The 21,598-nt window shown below is 35.6% G+C and overlaps 1 protein-coding gene across 3 annotated transcripts in view; it reads left to right on the top strand.

The window, feature by feature from the left end:
• Window positions 1–21,598, top strand: part of MINDY3 (MINDY lysine 48 deubiquitinase 3) — a 49,866-nt gene that overhangs the window by 10,883 nt on the left and 17,385 nt on the right. For all 3 annotated transcript variants that reach the window (XM_041487600.1, XM_041487609.1, XM_041487618.1), the window contains 6 exons: window positions 1,424–1,475; window positions 3,343–3,457; window positions 3,889–3,962; window positions 4,424–4,503; window positions 9,141–9,211; window positions 11,202–11,282. In XM_041487600.1, the coding sequence (XP_041343534.1) occupies window positions 1,424–1,475; window positions 3,343–3,457; window positions 3,889–3,962; window positions 4,424–4,503; window positions 9,141–9,211; window positions 11,202–11,282 (473 nt within the window). The remainder of the gene's footprint in view (window positions 1–1,423; window positions 1,476–3,342; window positions 3,458–3,888; window positions 3,963–4,423; window positions 4,504–9,140; window positions 9,212–11,201; window positions 11,283–21,598) is intronic.

Below are 21,598 nucleotides of genomic sequence, written 5' to 3' on the forward strand. Positions count from 1 at the left end.
ACAAATAGTAATTATCTTAGCATTTCACTCTGTTCTTTAGTAACAGAATGAAACTGCCTGTCATCCTGCTCTGTGAACAAAAGGTGGATTCGAGCACACTTACTGAATGCAATAGCATTTTTCATCTGCTTTTGTGGTGTATAGCAGTCACTTGTTGGCCATGTGTTGGCTTTAGTAGTGCAAGTTCCCAGTTCAAAGATTGCTTTATATGAGTTAGTCCCTCTAACCTTCTGCTTACAAAAACATGTGTTCTTCAAGCAAGGTTAGTTTTTGCAGCATTTTCTGCAATTTTGATTCATTGTTTCCTATTTTATAAAAATGTCTTAAAAATACATTCAAGTCCAGTTTTACTCTTGGCAATCTAAGCAATTCCTTGTAGTTATTCAAATGACAAAAACTAAAATTCTTAAGATTGCTGCTGTATTTCTTTCTTAAGTAGAAAATAAAAGCATTCTGTTGCTTAAGAATCAGTTGTATTTGCATGTAGGACAAATTAAATACATCTTTCAAAATGCAGTCAGAATAGGCATAAAATGCCTTTTGGGGAATTTTGGTGGGGAGAACAGATCAGTTGTACTAGCCCTAATGGCTTCAGATCTTAACGGAATTGTATGCAGCTACATTATGTAGCTTGGTGATCAGACAATCAGACATTGTTTAAATACTCAGCATCAAGTGGTATCTATCAAAAAGCAGATCTGTCTGTTTGTGTATTGCTCTACTAGCAGAAAGATAAAGAAAAGAAAAAGTAAAGGTATAAAGCCTGTGTTGAACTTGGGAAGACACTAATGCTGTATTTTTTTATGTCCTGGGCACACGCTAATTTGAAAGGCTGTTTATCCGTTGTTGAAAGAAAACAACAAGAACTTACTTAAAAACAGAATGTGTAACACTGTTTAGAATAATTCTACTTTTTTGTTTGTAATAAATAAGCATTAAAGGGGAAAATAACAAACTAAATTTCAGTAACAGAAGTGTATATTCAAAGAAAAAATACAGCTTACCTACACTGATAAAATGATCCAAATAATCATGCTTGCTTTTCTAGGAAATAGTATTTCTTGTTGACCTGCAAAATTATATCTATAGTATGCATATGCTTACTATATGACTTTGTGACTATGTGACTTTGTGACAGCCACATTTTGTACAAAATCAACAGCTCAGTCTATGACAAATATTTCCAACATGCCAGTGGCTTTGTGCTTTTAATAAATTGATTAGTCAAAATAGAAATGTTCTCACTAATTTGTGTGGTGGAATCTTAATGTTGCAGTAAATTAGTTTATACTAATCAGTTAAATTTAAATGTCAGGAGAGGATTAAAAATATAATTAGAGCTTGAAAGTATTCTAGCTTGCTGTGTGTATCTTGTGTCATTTTTTTGCCATGTGTAGTGCTGAAAAGTGTCTCTTGTGTATAGCTGCCTTGGCTGTCGAAGAGCTTGGCTTTGAGCGATTTCATGCATTAATTCAGTAAGTAATATGTTGGAACATTTAAAATACAATATTTTGAAGTTACACTAATATTCACAGGCCTGGAAGGGGTATGCTGAGGAACTTTTTGTATGTTACTCATTAGGTTAAACTTGGATTTCAAGTTTTGGTTTGGGGGGTTTTGTGTTTTTTCTTTGCATTTCAGCCATTTAAAATGGAATAAAATTTTGAGCATAAGTATTAGGCTTTAAAATAAAACTGGAGCAATGTAATATGATAAATTGGCTAGATAGTTTATGCATTTCAAGTTTATGAACACAACAGTCTGGGAATCTAATAAAGATTACTATTTAAGTTAAAGATGTTAATCCTCAATAATTATGTTATGTCATCAGTACTTTTTCCTGTTTTGAGATGTCATAAAAAACATTTTTTAAAAATGTTTCATATAGAAGACTGATTTTTGTTTCATACTTTAAGCACAGTTCTTTTTTGGAGGTCTAAACCCAGAGCTCACAGTTCTAGTGAGTTTATATTTAAAGGTAACAGCCTTTTATTTTCACAGTGAACAATTGGGTAAATATTATACAAATCAGTCCCCAGAAAGTAAATAAAGAGCAGCAAAATTCCAAAAAACACTTGAGATGGAAAATGTTGCGAATTAGAACTGAAATAACCACAGCTCATTTTATCAATAGTAATTATAGTTTATTTTTTAAACATATTGTCATATAAGGAAATAAGAGAATATAAAATTTTTATAATGTTAGGTGATCAAAACACTAATTTCCTGCCCTTCCTCCCCCCTTCTGCTCACCCCTTCAATCTTTGGACTTGTGGTACCAAATTAATTTTTTTCTGTCATTCTCACTGGGAATCAGTGCTCTGGCATTTGCCTTTAGACGTCAAGTGGATTTCAGAACTGGCTTTTCCTTGCATACCTTGTGTGCTGTGTGTACTCTACTGATGAAGAAAGGATGTTTACAAATCAAGTATTAGCCAGAGTAAACCCATCTATGGATATATTTTTGTAGATCTGTTTCTTTTTTAAACAAAGCTTACTAAAAGTGTGCAAGAAATCAGAAAAAAAATAAGGTACTGTTTGTATAAGATAAGCAAAACTATGATCTCGTTTGAATTATTCAAACTAATGTTTGTGTTCTGAAATGTAATATTTAGCTCTAATCATCCAAGGAATTCCAAGTGTGTTGCTTCACTGGGATATTGGTGAATTTCTTCCTTTCCTCGGTTTTTATTTCAGTTTTTTTCCTTTTTAAACATATGATCACATGGTGTTACCTTACCATCCAGGCAGTCACCATATTATGCAATAAGATAGTATCCCAGATGTCAGTGTGCCACTGTTCAATGTTTTGAACAATTGGCTTTTTCCAGAGCTAGTGCCTTAACAGAGTCAAATTCTTAGGGGAAATAAAATAATTGCTTCAAAAGCCTGGAAGATAGTGTTACATGGTTAAGTAGAAGGTTTATTTCTCCATTGTTTCTGGGCTGAATGTTGTTCAGAACACTATATAATGCCAATATTATTTTGGTGACATACAGTCTATTTGCAATTTCAGTAACAGTGTTTTATGGAATTACAGTAGTAGTGCAAGCCACTCAGCTCTGTCACACATATATGTAACTTTATGGTTAGTGCTTGCATATAAAAATCATTCATTTTTGCATTTTGCTCCAGAATTATTTATCATCTGCAGATGGCAGTTACCGTAACTCCAGAGGAGCTGCTGTGTCATTCTGTATATAACACCAGATCTGTTCTACTTTGACATTTTCATGCTAGGTCTTAGTAATACTTGGCAGTGCTTTATGACACTATTCTAATGCTTCATCTCAATACATACTTCTTTTCTGTTGTTTGTTTGTTATTGGTTTTTGTCTTTAGCAAACGAGCATTCAAGAGCTTCCCTGAACTGAAGGCTGCAGTTTGGGATCAATATTCAGCATGGACAAACAGATTTGGAGTATTGCTCTTTCTGTATTCTGTAATACTGACAAAGGTTTGTGGATTGCTTGATGTATTTTTTGGGTGGGTTTTGTTTCTTTGTAAAGAGAAAGTTTGATCATGTAACCCTTTTTCTGTAAAAGGTGAACAAATAAAATGATGAACGAAGTCAAGTCCAGATAAAGTGATGAAATGGTATCTTCGTCTATGTTGCAGTACAGTTCTAGCCTAAAAATTTGAAAGACTCAGTCCTTTGTTTTTTTGGGGTTTTGATTTGTCTTTTTCTCTTCTGATCTGGGAGACTTACACATTTTGAAAATATCCTTCCTTGCAAGATATTTGAAAACATCTTCCTTTGAAGAGAAAGCAGCCTTTATCAGTTAATGTAAAAACATCAGCCTCCCAATGTTTTACTGTTGCATTCTATTGTATAAATGTTGCAGCTCATTCCTTAACACAGCAAAAATGTTTGTAATTTTTCTACAGGGTATAGAAAACATAAAAAATGAAATTGAAGATGCAACTGAGCCGTTGATAGATCCTGTTTATGGTCATGGAAGGTAAGCTGCAAAAAAAGTTTGCTACCACTTAAAATAGATTTTTGGATTAATTTTTTGTCTTATGTAACTATCCTTCTTTTAGGAAGTCACTGACATTTAAAGAGAGACTCAATTGTAACTTAAAAATAACTAAAAGCAACATTGAAAGTGTGTCTATTTCACTGCTAACTCCTTTTAGTACATCAGTTCTGAGGAAATGCTTCTGTTGTTGTTAAATTTTCAGATGGATAATTCTCAAATTCATGGCTACATTCTATATCAAGTTCATGTTTGAAAGAGTGGAGACGATAATTAGAGTTCCTGAATTAAAATACACACTAGTTAATGGAAAATAGTTACAAAATGTCTGCTTGGGTAATACAATAATTTTTGAATTTGTTACAGATAACCACTTTTTTTGAAATAAATTTCATGTCCCGTTTAATTTCTTATGTCTTACATAATTTCCTTCTGTTGTGTAGCCAAAGTTTGATTAATCTGCTGTTGACTGGACATGCTGTTTCTAATGTGTGGGATGGAGACAGAGAATGTTCAGGAATGAGTAAGTTGGTTCTAGTTTATGCTTGTTTTTTTTCCACATACTCTAAGATGCTGACCTATAGGTTTGGAATGCATTCCATTTCTGTTTTGATAGTCTCCTTGTTTACTGCCCTTTGAATTAAGTAGACTTCAAATGGAAATAAAGCATACTTGCACAAAATAGCTGATGTTAGTATCAGTGAATACAGGATTGTCAACTACAAGTTGAATGTAGACGTTAGCTGATGTCCTGAATGATGGAAGGGAGTGCAGTCTCTGCAGTTTGGGAAGTTTGAAGACAAGGCCACTGTTAAAACAGCGACATCAAACTAGAGAAGTGGACTGACAGTAATGTCCCGAGATGCACGTCCTACACCCAGGATGGAATAAACGCGTGGAACAGCAGAGGGCAGCACTGGCTAGCTGGGAAGCAGCCTGGTAGGAAAGGAGCCGAGGCCCCTGTGGGCGGTGAGTTGCACTCAGTCACTGGTGTGTCCTTCTGGCAAAGAAGGGCTGCGCAGGAGGGTAGCCAGCAGCTGGAGAGAAATTATGGTTCTTTCCCTCGCTCTGGGACCACCTCTGGAGCGGTGTGTCCAGTTTTGGGCTCCCCAGTGCAGGAAAGACACTGACATAGTGGAGTGATTCATGAGTGGAGTGGAGGCTCGTGATCAGAGAGCTTTTGTGTTTTTTGGGTTTCATTTTACAAGTAGAGATTATATGAAAGCAGGAACAGTTTGACTTGTTCACATCTCCTCTTTAACTGCTACAAAGTCCATCTCGGGTTCATCAGCATGTTTCTTAACAATGATTTTCTATCATCTAAGTCAGCACAGAAAATACTTACTTGAAATTAGGTTCAGGACAGATCCATGCAAGACCTGAATCAAAATGCTCTGGTTTGATGATGAACAAGTAATATAATCTCCCTTGAGACATTTTAGACTTGCACTTGGTAATGATGTCATGCAGCCTGTGCTTTCAGACTTAGAGAATGTCATTTGGATATTCTATCTAACTTTCCTCTATTTGACATTGTTGTCGTTTATCCCCCTATTTCTAATAGAAATTTATTTTAATTAGCCTTCTGGGTTTTATCTGTATGTTTTCTTCAGTATTTTTAATTTTCCCTTTCTGATTATGATATAACAGTCTGAATTTTTAGATTATGGTCGATCAATCAATCTGAATTTTCTAGGAGCTTTCATTTGCATTAGGCTAAGTTGCTGTTCTGCAATTCAGTATATTGGTTTTGAAAACTGTGAGTTCATTACCTCGTTTGCTTTTCAGATTATCTTTCTGGTAGGCTTTACTTCTTAGTTATCCAAGTTGGAATTTTTTTCTTTTCTGAGATTGCTGAACTTGCTTTGGACTCAATAATAGTCAGCATTTACGTTCTCAGTCAGTTCTGCTCTAAAAACCTAGAGTGAGAAGTCCCATAGAGTCTTTTTGTGGAGAGCGGAGGAAGAGAAAATGATCTTTAGTACTTCTTAAGGATCTGGTGTTATGTGTCCTGTTAGTTTTTCTGACCAGTCAAATCATTGGACTTTATGTTGGGAGCCCTCCATTTTCTTGAAGCCATTGGATAATTACAGCCAGAGCTGCTTATACACAGTCTTAAGTCTATAATTGTATTTGTTACCAAGTGATTTGTTATAGTCTATCAAAAAGAAAGATAAAGAACAGCTGGTACTGTTCACAACTTCCTAGGCTAGGCTGAATTTTGGATACGTTGTCACATTTCCTTTATATAGAAATCCTTTTTGTCATCTTTTCTTCTTTGAGCATTTCTCTTGGATTTTGTTTCTCTTTGTGTGTAAAACCTTCAGCTTCTTTCATGTCAATGCTTATGAGCTTTTCATGTAGAAGGGGTGAAGGTATCAAAACAACAAGGACTGAACACTGTTTCGTTCATAAGTTATCTGAAGTCACTTTACCTCTTTTTCAACTATTTAGATAAGCAGGTTTTAATTAATAAATAATTAAAATTATTTATAAGCCATTTTAAAGGTACTGCCAGTAATTCTAGCAGTGACAAAAGAACAGACTAAATTGCAAACTTGAGGAATTACCATGTCTTTGCAGATTGTGCTCAGAGCACTGGCTCTCACAGTATTGCATATTTTCCAAATAGGGTACGAGTTACTAACTGGAATTGTTCTTGGCCACTGGTGGTAAAAATGCCACTGAAATGTCCAAGTCTTTTCTTTGACTATCTACATGTTCTCCTTTAAACCTTTCTCCTTACTCTAGTATCTTCTCTTGCCACAGCTGTCCACGGTAGGAAGATATGGGGTGGTAGTTGGTAATTTTTTGCTGCTTTTTTGAGGCTGTTGTTCCTCCATGCACTGTAGCAGCTCCCTATGAATGCAGCCAGGGCTGGAACTGCGTTTCCCGGGCGGTGCCAGGGATTTGTGGGCTTGGTGTGGCCGCTTGGTGGCGCTGTGCTGATGCGGATGGAAACGGGAATGGATTCAGAAATTTGAGTCTTTGCAAAAGTGCTTTTCCAAGCAAGAGAAACTAACTTTGTGACAAGAGGCATAAATATTCATTTTCTTAGTTGATCGTTGGTGTTATCAGATGTCTTCCAGTTATCTTCTCTCTTTGTGGGGTGAGGATATTCACAGAATAAACTTTTAGTGCATCTAGCCTCCTTTTGTTTCTTTGTAAATCATCTAAGAGTAGTTTTTGCTTTTGTATTTCTCCTCTCTGTTGGCTAATTCTGAAGGAGGCATGGGTAGATCCGTGACTACAAGCTGAAGTTAACCTAGGAGCTTCCTACACAGATACACAGTCTGTGTAGCTTGTCTACTTACTATTCAGAATATTCACAGTGTATGGCTACTGTTATAGCCAGAATCACAGCACTCTCTAGTTATCAGTCAGAGTTCTCATCTAGTTATCTGTCAGGGAAACAAAGTACTTAATCATAGAATTATTTTGAATAATTTTATGAATAGGAAATATTATTTACATGTGACTTAGTTGTTTTGTGCCCAGTTACTGGCTCCTACATCACTTGTTTAGCGGACTGAACTTTACACTGATTTTTGTTATCGGTTTTTAAGAAATATATGTGATGCATACAATTACTTCTCTAATGTACTGTTGCTTACTTCTGCCACTCGTTTCCTTCATTGCACTTTAAATGTGCTATTTCTGTATGTTAGCTGTTCCGTAGTTTGCAGGATTCTTCACTAGTTTTTTTAATTGGGCTATAGCTCTCTTTCCCCCAGCTCAAAGAAAGGATGAATTATCTCAGCATATGGCAATTTATAGCCACTCAGCTATTAGCCAGGGAGATAATGGGGTTTTGCTGAGTATAATCTGTGCACCCCTGAATATTTTAATTCCAAGCAAGTTTGAAGGTAATCTGTGAAGGCACAGCTTTCAGATCAAAGAATTCTACACTGCAAAGAGCCTTTTAATATGTATAGCTCACACTCTAAGGAAGGAGTTGTACTTTCAGACACAAAGGCAGTGAACAAGCTTGTGTTTGTAAATTTTTTGGGTTTTGATTTTCATAGGGGGACTTTTGCTTAACAGTAGAGGGAAAAATTAAACCATTACTGTAATAACTGTTCTGCACTGTTGCAAAATTCAGGGAGGTAAACTTGAAGTTGGTGAAGGGAGTATAGCATGCCTGGTGCTGCAGAGTTCACTTCTGCAAATCCAGGAATCTTTTAAATTCGGGATGGTTTCTTTCACTTGCTGTGGTCCTGAGGCTTTAGCCATGGATGGAGATGTCATTTTTATGCTGTTGTACACAGATGACTGGTGTTAAAAATTATGGTTGAGACTTAGAGTTTTAGAGGGCACTTTCAAATATGGAAGTCTGTGTTCAACAAAATAAAGGAAATGCAGATAGTCTTAAACTGATCATAGTGTATGCTTCCAGTGTGTGGTGCTCTTGTTAGACTGTTTGGGGTTCTAGCAGAGCTGTTCTAAGCAGACAGTAGCTCTGCTCCTTAGATGATGTATATGAAAGCCCAGAGCTTCTTCCAAATCTGTATAATTAGGTTCAAAGCTTGAATTTTGAAGTACTTTCTCTTTATTTATATTAGAGGACCTCAAATAAGGCTCTGTAAGTGCTCTTCCAATCAGTAGTACATAAATATTTCAGCTATTCCTGGCAGCTGTGTGTGTTTGAGGGCTTTAAATGGAAGTCAGTATTGAAAATCAAATTAGTTTTTCTGCTTAAAAAATTATTTCAAAAATTGTGTTTTATTATTCAGATATGGTCAAGAAACGCTAAGAAAAAAGAGGGAGAGAGGAAAAAGCATTCATTTATGCATGTATGTGGGATTTTCTCTTCTTGAAGATAGCTGGTCTTCTTAGATTTTTCTAAGAAAAATTGTGATGTAAATTGCAAGTATTCCCCTCCTGCAAAGTCCAAGAGGCTTTTAAAAGAGGCTGTCAACAAGAACCTCTTAAAACCTTGAGTCTGGGTCTTATTTTATAGAGAGATCTTATTTATAGAGATCTTGTTTTATAGAGAGAGAAATTACTATTTTTGACTATATCTTGATGGTTTGTTATTGTTACTAAAACGGCATAAATTAAAATTGTTATTACTTGACCAATTTTGAAAGTAAGAAAAAATGGCTTAAAATAGAATTTGCAGATTTTTCTTGAATAAATGTTGTGTTTTCTTTTGAACAGAACTTCTTGGCATACACAAACAGGCAACAGTAGGCTTTTTGACGTTGATGGAATCGCTGAGATATTGTAAGGTAAGCTGTTTTCTACATCATTTAAAATTTTTCTTTCATTAAGGTGTTGTGGGCTTTTTAGCAGTATTACTGAAAGCTTTACTGTGTACTATTGGAGATCTTAAAGAACTTCCAAATAATGTCCAAATTCATATATTGAGACATATATGAAACATATATTAAGACAAATATATAAAAACTTTAAATGCATCTTACTGAGTAAATGTTCTTTGATGCTATTTAGATTAGAACTTTATTGCACCAATTGATTATTGCTAGTTAGAAGCTTATGTTTTAAAACCATCTACAAAACTTTAGCTAGAGTTATTTCAGTAAAAACTGTAGCTAAAGTTTTGTAGATGGTTTTAAAACTGTGAAGTCCCAAAATGGCTTGCTGTTGTGTTGCAATTTTATTGGTCTTTTTATGCCTTCACTCTCTTCTATTTAAAATAAATATCTGCAAGTAAAAGTGATAAAACTACTATTAAGCAACTCTATTCTAAATATAATACATTCAAAATATAAAAGGTATTTTATGTATTTATCTCTGAACATCTGAAGGTTGCTGGTGTGCACCTTAGTCCATATTGTTTCTTCCTGTTGTGACAGAATTTCTTGATTTCTGGTTTTTATTTGAGAAATAAAAAAAAACCTCATGGCTCGAGATAAAGGCAGTTTAGTAGGGAAAACAAAAGCCACACACACAAACAAAGCAAAACTAAACAAGAAATTAATTATGGTTTTTGATGGACAGGGAGGCATTCAGCCATGTCCAAGAGAGCACAGTCCCATCAAGTATAACAGTTACTTGGCAAAACAAATGCCATCACTCCAAATGTCGCCCCATTTCTCCTTCTTCCCTCCCACTTTATATCCTTTGGTCACTAACTCTATTCCATTCCAAAGCAGCACATTTCACCCCTTACTCCATAGCATTTATGTCATGCTCAGGTCCCACACTATTCAATACAACCTCATTAAACACCACCTCCCTTTTCACCCTTTGATATAAAATATATCTGTCATTCCCTTAGTCTGACCACCCCGCTGAATGTCTGTACAATGTCCATGAAATGTCCTTTGTGTTCATTCAGTCCATGGCTTTGGGCTCCATCTGTTCTGGTGGTCACTCAGGATAGGAGACGTGGAGCTGCCTGGAGTCATTGGGCACCAAAGCCAGCTCAGGTCAGGTCACTGCTGCGCTGCATCTGCTTCTTGTAAGGCTGCTCCTCCACTGGTTCAGGTGGTTCCTGTTACAGTAATTCCTGCAGCAGCAACTGGAGTCATGGCTTACAACAAATTAAAGACATCTATTACAACCTCCACCCTTGGTCCTCTTGGGCCAGGTTGTCTGTTTTAACAGTGCAGTGAATGAACTCCTTCACTTGTTCCCAGGCTGGCTGCAGCAAGGGACTCCTGCTGTAGGGAGTCATTAGTACAGTCCATATGCTGGTCCTCTGTGGGCTGCAAGGGAATCTGTACTTCCCCTCTTCCACTGTTGGATCCCACCCATGGGTGACAGTCCTCCCTGAGCTTATCCAGCATCCCCTATGGGGTCACAGCTCCTGGCTGTTCTACAAAGACTACTTTTGAAACAGCATCAATACTCTTTAATTATTGAACCTTTTTGGTTGTTCTTTGCTTTATTTATAGTCTGTATTAAATTCTTTAGCTTATCTCAGAGTTAAAGAGAATAATGTAGTTGGCAGGATGTTGGTGAATTGATTGCAACTGGGTGTCCTTTAATTTATTAAATAAATGTCAATTCTGAATTAATTAATCCAAAAACAGTTAGTAAATCAAGTGGACTTCTACTTTTCATTAGCATCTGATGGTAGTATTGTTAAGCATAGTACTTGTCTGCAAGCTAAAGACATCATTTTATTGAACATTTTATATCAGTGGAGTCCTAACTGTGCTGAAAACGAACCAAATTTTCATTAACTTGGTCACTAACTGGGTGGACATTCTGGGTTTGCTTTGTATTTCTGATTTTGCTCTACCTTTTTAGGTTGGCTCCTATTTGAAATCTCCAAAATTTCCCATTTGGATACTTGGCAGTGAAACACACCTCACAGTCTTCTTTGCCAAGGTATGTTAGATGTGGTTTTGGTAACCTCAGGCAGATAAACACCACATAAATTCAAAGTACAGATCTTGCTACAAGGTGACTTTTATGTGGCTTTAATGTAAAAACATAGTCACTGAAACTGTTAATTAAGCCTTTCCTTGGAGGCAAAGTTGTTCCCATACTTCAGCAATATTTCATGACTTGCCATGTGAAGTCTTTTGGTTTTAGCTTAATTTATTCGGCTGGGGGTAGTTTATGCTTTGGAACACCATGCTTGGGATAAGTACTGTCTTAAATTTCTATAGTGTAAGAGAGATTTATGTAGTAGTTTCATCTCCCTGGCAGTACTTTCACAATTTTTAATCTGTAGTTGGTTGATCTAGATTTAAAATAGACATCAGGACTGTCACAATTATTTATATATTCTGTCAGATACCTACTGTAGCCTGTAAAACATAAAATGCTTTTGGGAGGACTCTCAGTTTAAAGTCTTAGACCAGATTTTCCAAGGAGACAATTTCTGTTTCTGTAGCTGAAGATTGTAAGTTGTTACCTTAAATTTTATTTTTATAGAACACTTGTTTCTGATTAAAAATTTTATTGGAACTTTGAATGGTATATTTAGTATATTTATTAGTACTTATTAGAAGTTAACTTCCCTGTACCCAATATCTTAAAAAGTTAATTGAAACTTTAACTATAAATCTTGAAAATAAATACTAGAACATGTGACAAAGATAAAACTGTTAATTCTCGAACTGTTGAATTTCCTTAAGTAATACTTTTGCCTAATCTTTAGAAAGACAACACAAATGCCCAGGTTTTTCTTACTAAGAAACAGATCTCCATAATGTATTGAAAGTTTGTGGAGTATTATTCTTTTAATCTTTAAACTTAAATTTTAAAAAAATCCTTGAAATTAATAAGCCAATTTTACACATCAAAATTTTTTTTTTGCAAATACTTAATCCCTAGTGTCAGATAAATATTCTTTCTTCCTTACTCCACGAAATAGAAAAGTCCATATTCACCTTTGGATATTTGTTTTCTGCTTTACTCTCTCCCCAGTCTTTCCTAGTAAAGCTTTTTTATTTCAGTTTTGAAATTTTATCCGCAGTTTTTCTGAATAATGTCATCAAAGTCAGTACCATGTAGACAGCTGTGTGATGCAAATAGGTATAATTGTTCTGTAAATGCCAGTCCAGGGTTCCTGTCACAATGTTATCACAACTAATGTTCAGTTTCTGCAGAGGCTATTTCTCGACAGAAATCCACTTCTAATGCTCTTTCTTTTGGGATGCTGAAGGCTGTTTCCTGGGTTTAGAGTAAATGGGTTTCAATATCTAGTGTCTCCAATTGATTCTCCTTTCTTCACTGAACTTCACTTAGGCTGTGTAGAACTTCAGCTTGTGATTATTAAAAAGCAGAATACAGAATTGACATGGTCTTGGCAAAGAATTTCCTAGATTTTTTGTTGTTGTTGTTATTATTACGCAAAGCTGGAGCTGAAGGTGTGTAAAACCTTGTAGCTTTTGAATTTGAGGTCTAACCTCACCCTTTCTAAAGTAGCTGTTGTTGAGCATTTCAGGTGGAGCAGAGATGTCAGCTGCAGTGGAAATACAAATTGTGTTGACAATCAGTTATTGTGTCAATTGAAGCTACATGTCAAAAACTACAGGAAGAAACTTGAATTCGTTGCCAGTGGTTAACAGCAAGTTGTTAAAGTAGCCTGTGTAATTGTGTAAATGGTGTTTGATACTGAGGATCAAGCTTCTAGTTTGGTGGTGAGTTTGATTACATGAGAAAGAAATGTTCAGAATGGAAAGAGAAAAATGAACTGTGGAGCCAAAACCAGAGATTAATTAGTTAATCAAGCTGTATATATTTTACAGGAGCATAAAGCCTTATTTTTAAATAGAATAATGTTAGGCAATTATTAATTATTTTGTTAAGCAGAACAGTAGTCAGTTTTGTCATTAGCTGAGTAATTTGATTTAGAAATCTAGAAACAGCAATCTTCCTAGGCTACTGTTGCTATAGACAACTAGCATGGGAAGATTAGGGGACAGAACAGAATCTTCATTTTTTTGAGCTTGGGGGTTTAACAAGCAAAAGGTTTTACTCATATTCTGCATTCTGCTCTACTTAAAGGAAGCTGGCTGCTGTTCATTAGTATTTAGATGTTTGACTCAGATTTTTTACAGTAGATGAATGATAGACATTTTTCTCCTATCAGTGGAATGAACAATAAACCATTGCACTCTTCCATCTCAGAACATTTTGATTTAAATATTGTAGACTTCTATTGTTGTCTGCCAGAATATGTTTGCACTACTCCGAATGTGGGCCATTCTTTTAGCTGTGACTGTGAGAAATGTTTTATTTTGTAAAATACATTATTCTGTTCATAGCTGCTATTTTAAAATTCTATATATTTTCAATGGATTTTAATGTGCAAAATGCAGCACAGTATTTGACTTTAACTGAAGGTCACACTTACAGCTTAAAGAGAAAATTAATTAAATAAAGTGTGTAATTAGGCTTAAGCTCTCTTGTAGCTGATGCTGCATGAAATAGCTGTAAACAGAGACAGTTGAGTTAATTCCTAGTTTTAAGATGAGTCTACAGTGGGTCAGCAATTTCTCCTGTTACTAAAAGAGTAAGTTTTCCTGCATGGTCTTCATCTGCACATCTTGACTGTCATAGCATTTCTGTACGTACCCAGTGAGTTATTAACCTTGTTTTAGTACAGAGATTTGGAGATAGGGAGAAATAACAAATAATTTCTTTATTGTTTTGATTGAAGCACATTTTATTAAAGGTAATATCAATAGTTTTATTGTCTGGGACTTAACCAACCTGTCATTAGCCAAATAATTATTTGCAGTTAGATCTTTTGGAAAGAAAATAGAATCTGGAAATAAGTGAAATGAAACCTCACATCTTCATTTCTAGAGTAGACTGTCTTGAGCAAAAATACTACAGCTTGTTCTGCAGCTAGGTAAATGTTGAAGTCAGAAAGCATATGTGAACATCTTTATTATCTAAATAGTTCTTCAAAACTCTGATAGTTATGTGTGTCATAATAGAGTTGGAAAAACTTTGTGAATCATTGCAGGGGGGTGTCCCTAGCAAAGAACCATAAGTATAAGTAACCATCATATTATTTTTCTTCTCAACTGTTGTGTGTATAAAGTCAGAAAGCTGCTTAATGCTCAGCAGTCCAAATTTAACGTTTTCTGAAAAAATAAATTCTTAGTGGTCATGGGCTGTGCATTTGCAACAAGGTAGATTTTCCCTGAAAAAAGTGAGTATGTAGATTATTTGTAGGTTACTAAATCTAAGCAGCCATCATTTCTGCCTCTCCCTACCTACTCTTCCTTTCAGTGAATAGAAAAACTTTCAAATGGCTTCAGTCCAACAAAAGCAAACAAGGAATCTTTCATCTGACACAATGAGTTTCTCTGCATGCTCTGTCACACGGTGTGAAGGCAAATATGTGATATTGTAAATGTTCTCTAACAATCAGCTTTATCACTACAGTCTTTTTGTTTTTTTTTTTCTCTTATTGCAGAGATAAGAGAGAGTAGGAAGTGGGGCAGCTCTGAATAAGGCTGTGATGTTCTGGATGAAATGTTGTACAGGCATTTTGTAATTATTTTTATAATATTCATAGAAAGTTATGAGAAGCTGAGACAATTCAGAACTTCTAGGAATGTCAAAGTGTGGACAGACACTGTATGAAAGAATACCAACAAGTTGCAATGTTATGCAAAATATAACAAGAATATGTTCCGCTGCAAGCAATAGGAAGAACAACAGGAGATTAATAGGTGCTTTCTAAATACTGTCTGTGACATGCAAATCCACATTGTGTTGAAGTTTGAATTCAGACTCATTGGAAGTGAAAAGACAGCATGGAATAAATATGTGTCTGGTAATTTCAGGTGATTGAAGCTGTGGGGACACTTCAGCTGTGTAGGTCTTTAAAAAATTTCCTTTGTTTCTATGTCTTTGAGCACAGAGGCCACAACAGAATTGGCTTTCCATTTTCAGTTACAGCATTGTGGCATATCTGAAGAGTCAGATAAGCAGAGAAAATGCCTGTCTGAGAAATCTGAATAAGTTACAAATTACTGCTTTTGAAGGAAAATGTCCTGTCCTGGAACCACATTGGTTTTGGATTACATTTTTTATTTCTCTGACTTTGATCACTGTAACCTGTTCTACACATTCTCAGGGCCTTTCTTCTGCATCCTTGATAGCATTGTCTCCCAGAAGAAAGAACACTGACTTCTCTTCCTAAACAATCTCCTTCATCAGGGTTCAGCTGAGGGGCGCCTCACCAAACACTGACACTGCTATAGGAGAGCCTAAATGTGGGTCAGTGGTGTTTACCAGAGCAGGGCCGAGGGGGAGTGTTAGTTGGTGCAGCATTTAAGCTCAGAACACCAACAGAGATTGTCAGTGGTGTGAAAGGAAATGAAATGCACGTGTAAAAATTCAGTCATTATTAGTATGCGTTAACAGCTTTGGTTTCTACAAAAGTAACCTATGTGTATCCTTTAACTTAAGAACTCTTCTACTTAGGGAAGGGAGTGAAAAATATCTATGCACCCATGACCAGTAAATGCAGGTAACCAAATTTTGAAAATGTATGTTTTCATCAGAGAAGAAATTATCACATTTTGAAGATTCCACTTCCGGAAATGGTTACAGTGCATGTGGATATAGGGTCTGTAGTTTTCAGGAGTAAGAGGAGTTGGTTCTGTTGGAACAGTCTGGACACCTACATGGAAAAGATATAGATGTGTGAAGCAACAGCAGAAATCATTTCTAGACTAAAGTAGGGTTCCCATTTTCTGTGTGCTGTTTCAGAGCAGGGAGGCGAATGCTGTTCTGTTTTTGACAATAGCACTCACCTGACTAAATCAGCATTAACTCCTCAAATATTCCTATTGTGAATTTAAGAGCACCTTTCTGCAGGAAGAGACCCGTTTTTAAAATTACTGTTGATGGAGGGTGTTTCCTGTGGGAAATCTGGGCTCCCAAAAATAATTGAAGTTACTCTTCTGGTTGGTTGAAGATTTGTAGCGTAAATGCTATTGCTAGATGAATTTAAGTTGTTCTTAATGCAGTATTTCATGAGTTGATAAGCAATTCCAAATGAGTTTTCTAGTAGAAAGGCCAGCTTTGAGGTCTCATTGTTGGCAGGGGACATATCAAAATAAAGTACTTCTGAAAGGTTCTAACCTACTCTAGCTTTGCAAGATCACAGAGCATAAGTATGAATGCTTGTTCTGCTATTTGTAGGTCTACTCTGATTTTACTTGCAGGTTAATTAGTTCCTATGACAAATGTGTGGTCCTTTTTGTGAACAAGTACTTCTGAACAGTTTGTTTATTGTTTGTTTGGAAGGTTTTCTGTGGGAGAACTTGTACTTGTTACATTCATGTCAGTGATTTTCACACCAGCATTTATCAAGTAACTTTTAGATTTTGTCTAAATTTTTCATTCTAGTAAAAGAGATTCTATATGTGAGGCAACAGTATGTGGTGGCATATTTGTTTCTAATGAAACAGTTCATGACAGCAATTTACCCAGAGTCTCAGTGGTTTTGTCTTCCCTAAAGATAAAAAATCTGAAGCCTTGTCATGTATGAAGCCTGTGTGATTTTTCGGGGTTTTTTTTGTGGGTTTTCTTGGTTGTTGTTGTTGATTTATTTTTTTTTTAAGGAGGGGGGGTGTTTGGTTTTAGTTTTTTGTTTAATTAGAAATGTGGTTTTGGTTTTAAGTGGAGTTGGCTTTCATGAGAAACTGTAGCCATCATGCAGTTTTTAGCTTGCTCAAGAAAAATATTTGTTTCATTTTATTTTCCCATTTCCCACATTGTTTCAATGAGCAGCCAATTCTGATAGCTGCTAGGAAGTAGCAGATCTCTGTCTGCTCATAATTTTTATGGTCTCTACTTCAGCTTTACTGCAAAAAAATTAAATACTGGAGAAGGCAAAGCCCCTCTGAGTTACTATACTTATTGAGAAGAATTCATCCTGAAATGTTGCACATTTTGATACTATTCTGTGCTCAGGTAGATGAGAGAATGCCTTTGAACTGACTCTGGGCATGCTGTTTCCATGCTTAGATACAATATTGTAAAAGGGGGAATGGGGAGTAGTTCTGGCAGTTCCAATAGAAACTTTTGATCCAGCAACACTTAGATATAAAAATTGAAAATAAAACACTACCACTTGTTGCATGAGTTACACTTTAAAAGGAAGGAAGGATGAGAGAATAAAGGATAGAAAACCAGTGCAATAAGAGAACCTTTTCTAGATCCACAAATCAAAAAGGAAGAAATTTCCCACAAACTGTTATGCTCCCAGTTTAGTCTATTGCAGCAGCACTTCTGAATAGGAAAACTTAGAAAGAAAATATGGCTAAGTAATGACCATGAATATCACATTAAACATTTTTAGGAAGACTGTCTCCTTAATCATTTCAATATTTTAAATACAGTTAGGAGGAAAAGTTATTCTAGAGGTAATCCATCAATTTACTTTTCCAATTTCCTAGTTCCCTTCGAAGTGTGCGCTCTGTTTACTTTCTGCTTGCTGCATTTGCATTTCAGTTGGTTAAGAAACAAACTTTTGTCTGATTTTTAAAAATTAGCACTAAGTTGTTAGTAAATATGTGAGAATATATTTGAGACTAATGGGTAATCATTTCCTTGAGACCATATTTGGGCCATAACTTGATGGATACATCATCTCTGAACATGAGCTAGCTCTGTGTTTAGTGGAAAGCTTGTGGTGAACGTATAAAGCACCTGTTGTGAAAAATGCACAGAGTAGTATAGAAATGGTGGGTCATTTCCTGCCTCTTTGTAGGGTGTGCTGTCCTGAGGAGTACATTTTCCTTTTCCTCCTATTAGCATGTGTGACTTTCATATGTGAACTGAAATTTGGGGCTGGAAGGTAACAAATTGGGTCCTACCTCACAGGAAAACTTCTAGAAGGAATTGCAGCCTCCTGTCTTTGGAAGGAGGAGGCTATAAGCAACGTTTAGTTTGCATGTACATTAGCTTACCAATGGAAAGACTGATTTTTAAAGAAACACATTTTAGTTGTTTCATTCTTTTCTGTAGTATATGCAGAGTGGTTTGCAAATAGTAAATACATCAAATAAATTTCTAAATGCAGTTTTATAAATTATAAAGTCACTATCAAATTATGAAACTAGAGGTACTGGATAGAAACAAAGGCTGAACTTACATCATTCTGTATCCCTTTTAACTGTGAAACCAATATTGGTTCCAGTTATATTTGATACAGCAGCAAAGACATTGGGCCTGAGTCCAATGGGTAAATAATGGGTAAATAATTCTGGGTTTGAAATTTTGATTAATAGACACACTGGCTAATTGTTAAAATACAATTAATAGAGTTTTTAATAGTAGTGAAATATTTAAAAATCAAATCAATATTTAACAAATTGTTGCATTAAAAAAATGATGTTTGTAATTCCAAATCAAGTGAAAAGCGTAATACACACTCAGTTAGGAAGATGACATTAGCTTTCTTAATAGTTAATCTGGCATCAAATGAAGAATTAAAACAGTGTTAGTTAAGAGCAGCAGAACATCCTTTCCAGAAATCCTGTAAATGCAGTGCTGTGCCCCAGTGTCCACACCAGGCTTTGGCACAGTCTTTATGTATTTATGGCAGAGGTAAAAGGTGCTGTTTGTCATAAGATGCAACCTCAGCACATGGAGAGGGGAAAAAAGTTGAGTTTAGTTTCCTTTTTATTTCCGCCCCCCCCAACAACCGCATATTTGTGTGATTGTCAAAGGTTATAAACCAGACCAGGTCAGTAAATAAGCCAGTTTAGGACAGCAACTAGTATATTCCTTATCAGGGGTTATCTTTGTGGAATTATTGCAGAAATTGTATTTTGAATGAGAAATTTGGAGTAATTTCCACACAGAATTTTTTTAAGAGCCCTAAAAGTTAAACCACTGTCTTCCAAGATATGGAATTTAATACAATAGTAATACAATGAAGAGAAGGCAAATAAAATTAACAACTTGTACAGATGCCTCATGTACCGTTAGATGAGGTAAAAGGTACATGAACCTTGATAGTGCCAGGCTCACACCATCCATTCTTTGCTTTACAAAGCACCCTCCCTTTATCTTTTAATTGTAGCCTACTAACTGCATATTTTTAATACCAGACAATGATACTGGGAATACTAAGTATTGGGAATGTAGTGTTCACCATGTGACACAGTGGTTGCTCAGCTTATGAACTGATGATCTGCCTGTCGTGTGTTCTGTTTGAGGAAGTGAATCTCTATGAGTGGCTGTTAATCCTTGCTCCCTTGTTATAAATACATGTTCTGGATGGAATCCGAGGAATCATTCTTCCCCTTACAATTTTTATTACTGAGAAAATATCCTGAAGTCATTAATGTGTTACAGAACTTAGGAAACAGAGTTTTAAATATAGTTAGTGAATGCCTATTAAAGATATTTTTAAGTGAAGTGTTCTTGGGCAAAACAACAGGGAAATTATTTTGAGGCCATTTGTCTCTTTGCATGTTTTTTCTCCAAAATGTCTGAAGACCAGATGTTATTTCTAAGCAGGGCACCATGTATCCTTGGAAGTAGAGGCTTACATATTCTTTTATTCTCTGTTCAGCCTGCCTTATTCCCATGTTCCCAAACCCTGCTGGGATAGATGCAGGAACTAGAAACAGTAAATGAGACTCCCAACATGCCAACATATGCTTCAGTAATAAGAATAGGCTTTAAAATAGTAACTCTTGTAGTCCTGTTCTGAAACTTTTTGCCAAGTTCTGCTTTTTGCAAAACTCACACACTGTCTAATAGACCTGTGACATGACAGAGTGAACTTGTGTAGAGAATCTCTATCAGGAGACTTTGGGTCATTTTATACATGGCAGGAACCTGTTTGAAGTCTGTTTGGCTTGTAGCTGTTGTTTGATCCACAAAACCTTAATACATGTGGCAGCTGTGGAATCCCCAGGAACATAGGGTAAATCCATATGCAGCATCAGATTAAATCCAAGTACAGTCACAAAGATCTTTAGCAACCAAATCTTTTCTAACCACTTTTAGATCTTTTCTAACCACTTTTCAAAAAGCATTGAAAAGTAAGTTTTTCATCCCTTTATTTACTCCTTTCATAGCGAAAACAGCTTTGTTGCATACAAAATAAAAATGATATCTCTGACCTCTTTTGATAAGGCAGCTCTGCTTTCCGGTTAGGATATGTAAATGAATGAATTGAAAGACCTAAATGTGGAAGGATACAAAGACAGAGAAAAGGCAGAGACAGGGATTGTCTATGGAGGAGGGACATTTGAACTCCTAGCAAAGGTGAAGCACATTTATTGATGCTTTAGCTATTGCCTTAATTTTCTATCTTTCTCCTCTTACATAAGAAGTTACACGTGATTAGCTATGTGAATAACATATTTTTTTGTTTCTAAAACTCAGCCTCATAGCCACCTCATATAACAAACTCATTTAGATATTTAAGTACATTTTTTCCAGTGTTGGTTTGTTTTGCCTAAGAAGCTTTTGAAATCTGTTTTCTTTGTGTGTTACAGGGAGTCCAGTACCATTTTCCTCTCCCAGCTGATAGTTTAGGGTATCTTATATGTGTACTTTAAAAATAACTGTTACAGAGGGTGCCAAAGTTGTCAGAGGCTGTGGTGTGAAAATGTTGAAGCAGTTAAGGTGTATTTAGAGAAGAAATTCATTCACTGCCTATGTGTAGTTAAGCAAGTTCATACAGTTGGAGTGAAGTGAGATGGGCTTTATAATACAGCTTTAATGAAAAAAATCACATGTTTTATATTAATAAAATAATAAAACATTGTTTTTATAGACGCTAATTGCTCTATTCTGCTACTTGTTAGAATTAGCTACCTGAAATAATATACTTCAAAGACGAACATAAATGGCAATACTGCTTTTATAATATATGAAACTGTGATGTTTGTGAATATTTAGTATTTTCTCTGTACATGTAGCAACATGTGCATATAAAGATTTCCTGAAATACTACTTACTGTTACTAAATAACAGTGTATCTTGTGCCATTATTAATATACTTTTTTTTTCATTACTTCACAGAGCTTGTACATTTCAAATGAAAAGCCATAAAATGTTACTGTTAGGTTAATGAACCAGGCTCAGAATTGTCCTTTAGAAACATTTGGCTTATTTGACTTATAAAAGAATTGATCCAGTCTATTTTCGAAACACATTTCATCATTCTGGATTGAAGCAAGTCAGAGAGTTTTTGTCAT

This window comes from Pyrgilauda ruficollis, unplaced genomic scaffold (genome assembly GCF_017590135.1).
Source record: "Pyrgilauda ruficollis isolate IOZ18807 unplaced genomic scaffold, ASM1759013v1 scaffold12, whole genome shotgun sequence".
NCBI classification, from domain to species: Eukaryota; Metazoa; Chordata; class Aves; order Passeriformes; family Passeridae; genus Pyrgilauda; species Pyrgilauda ruficollis.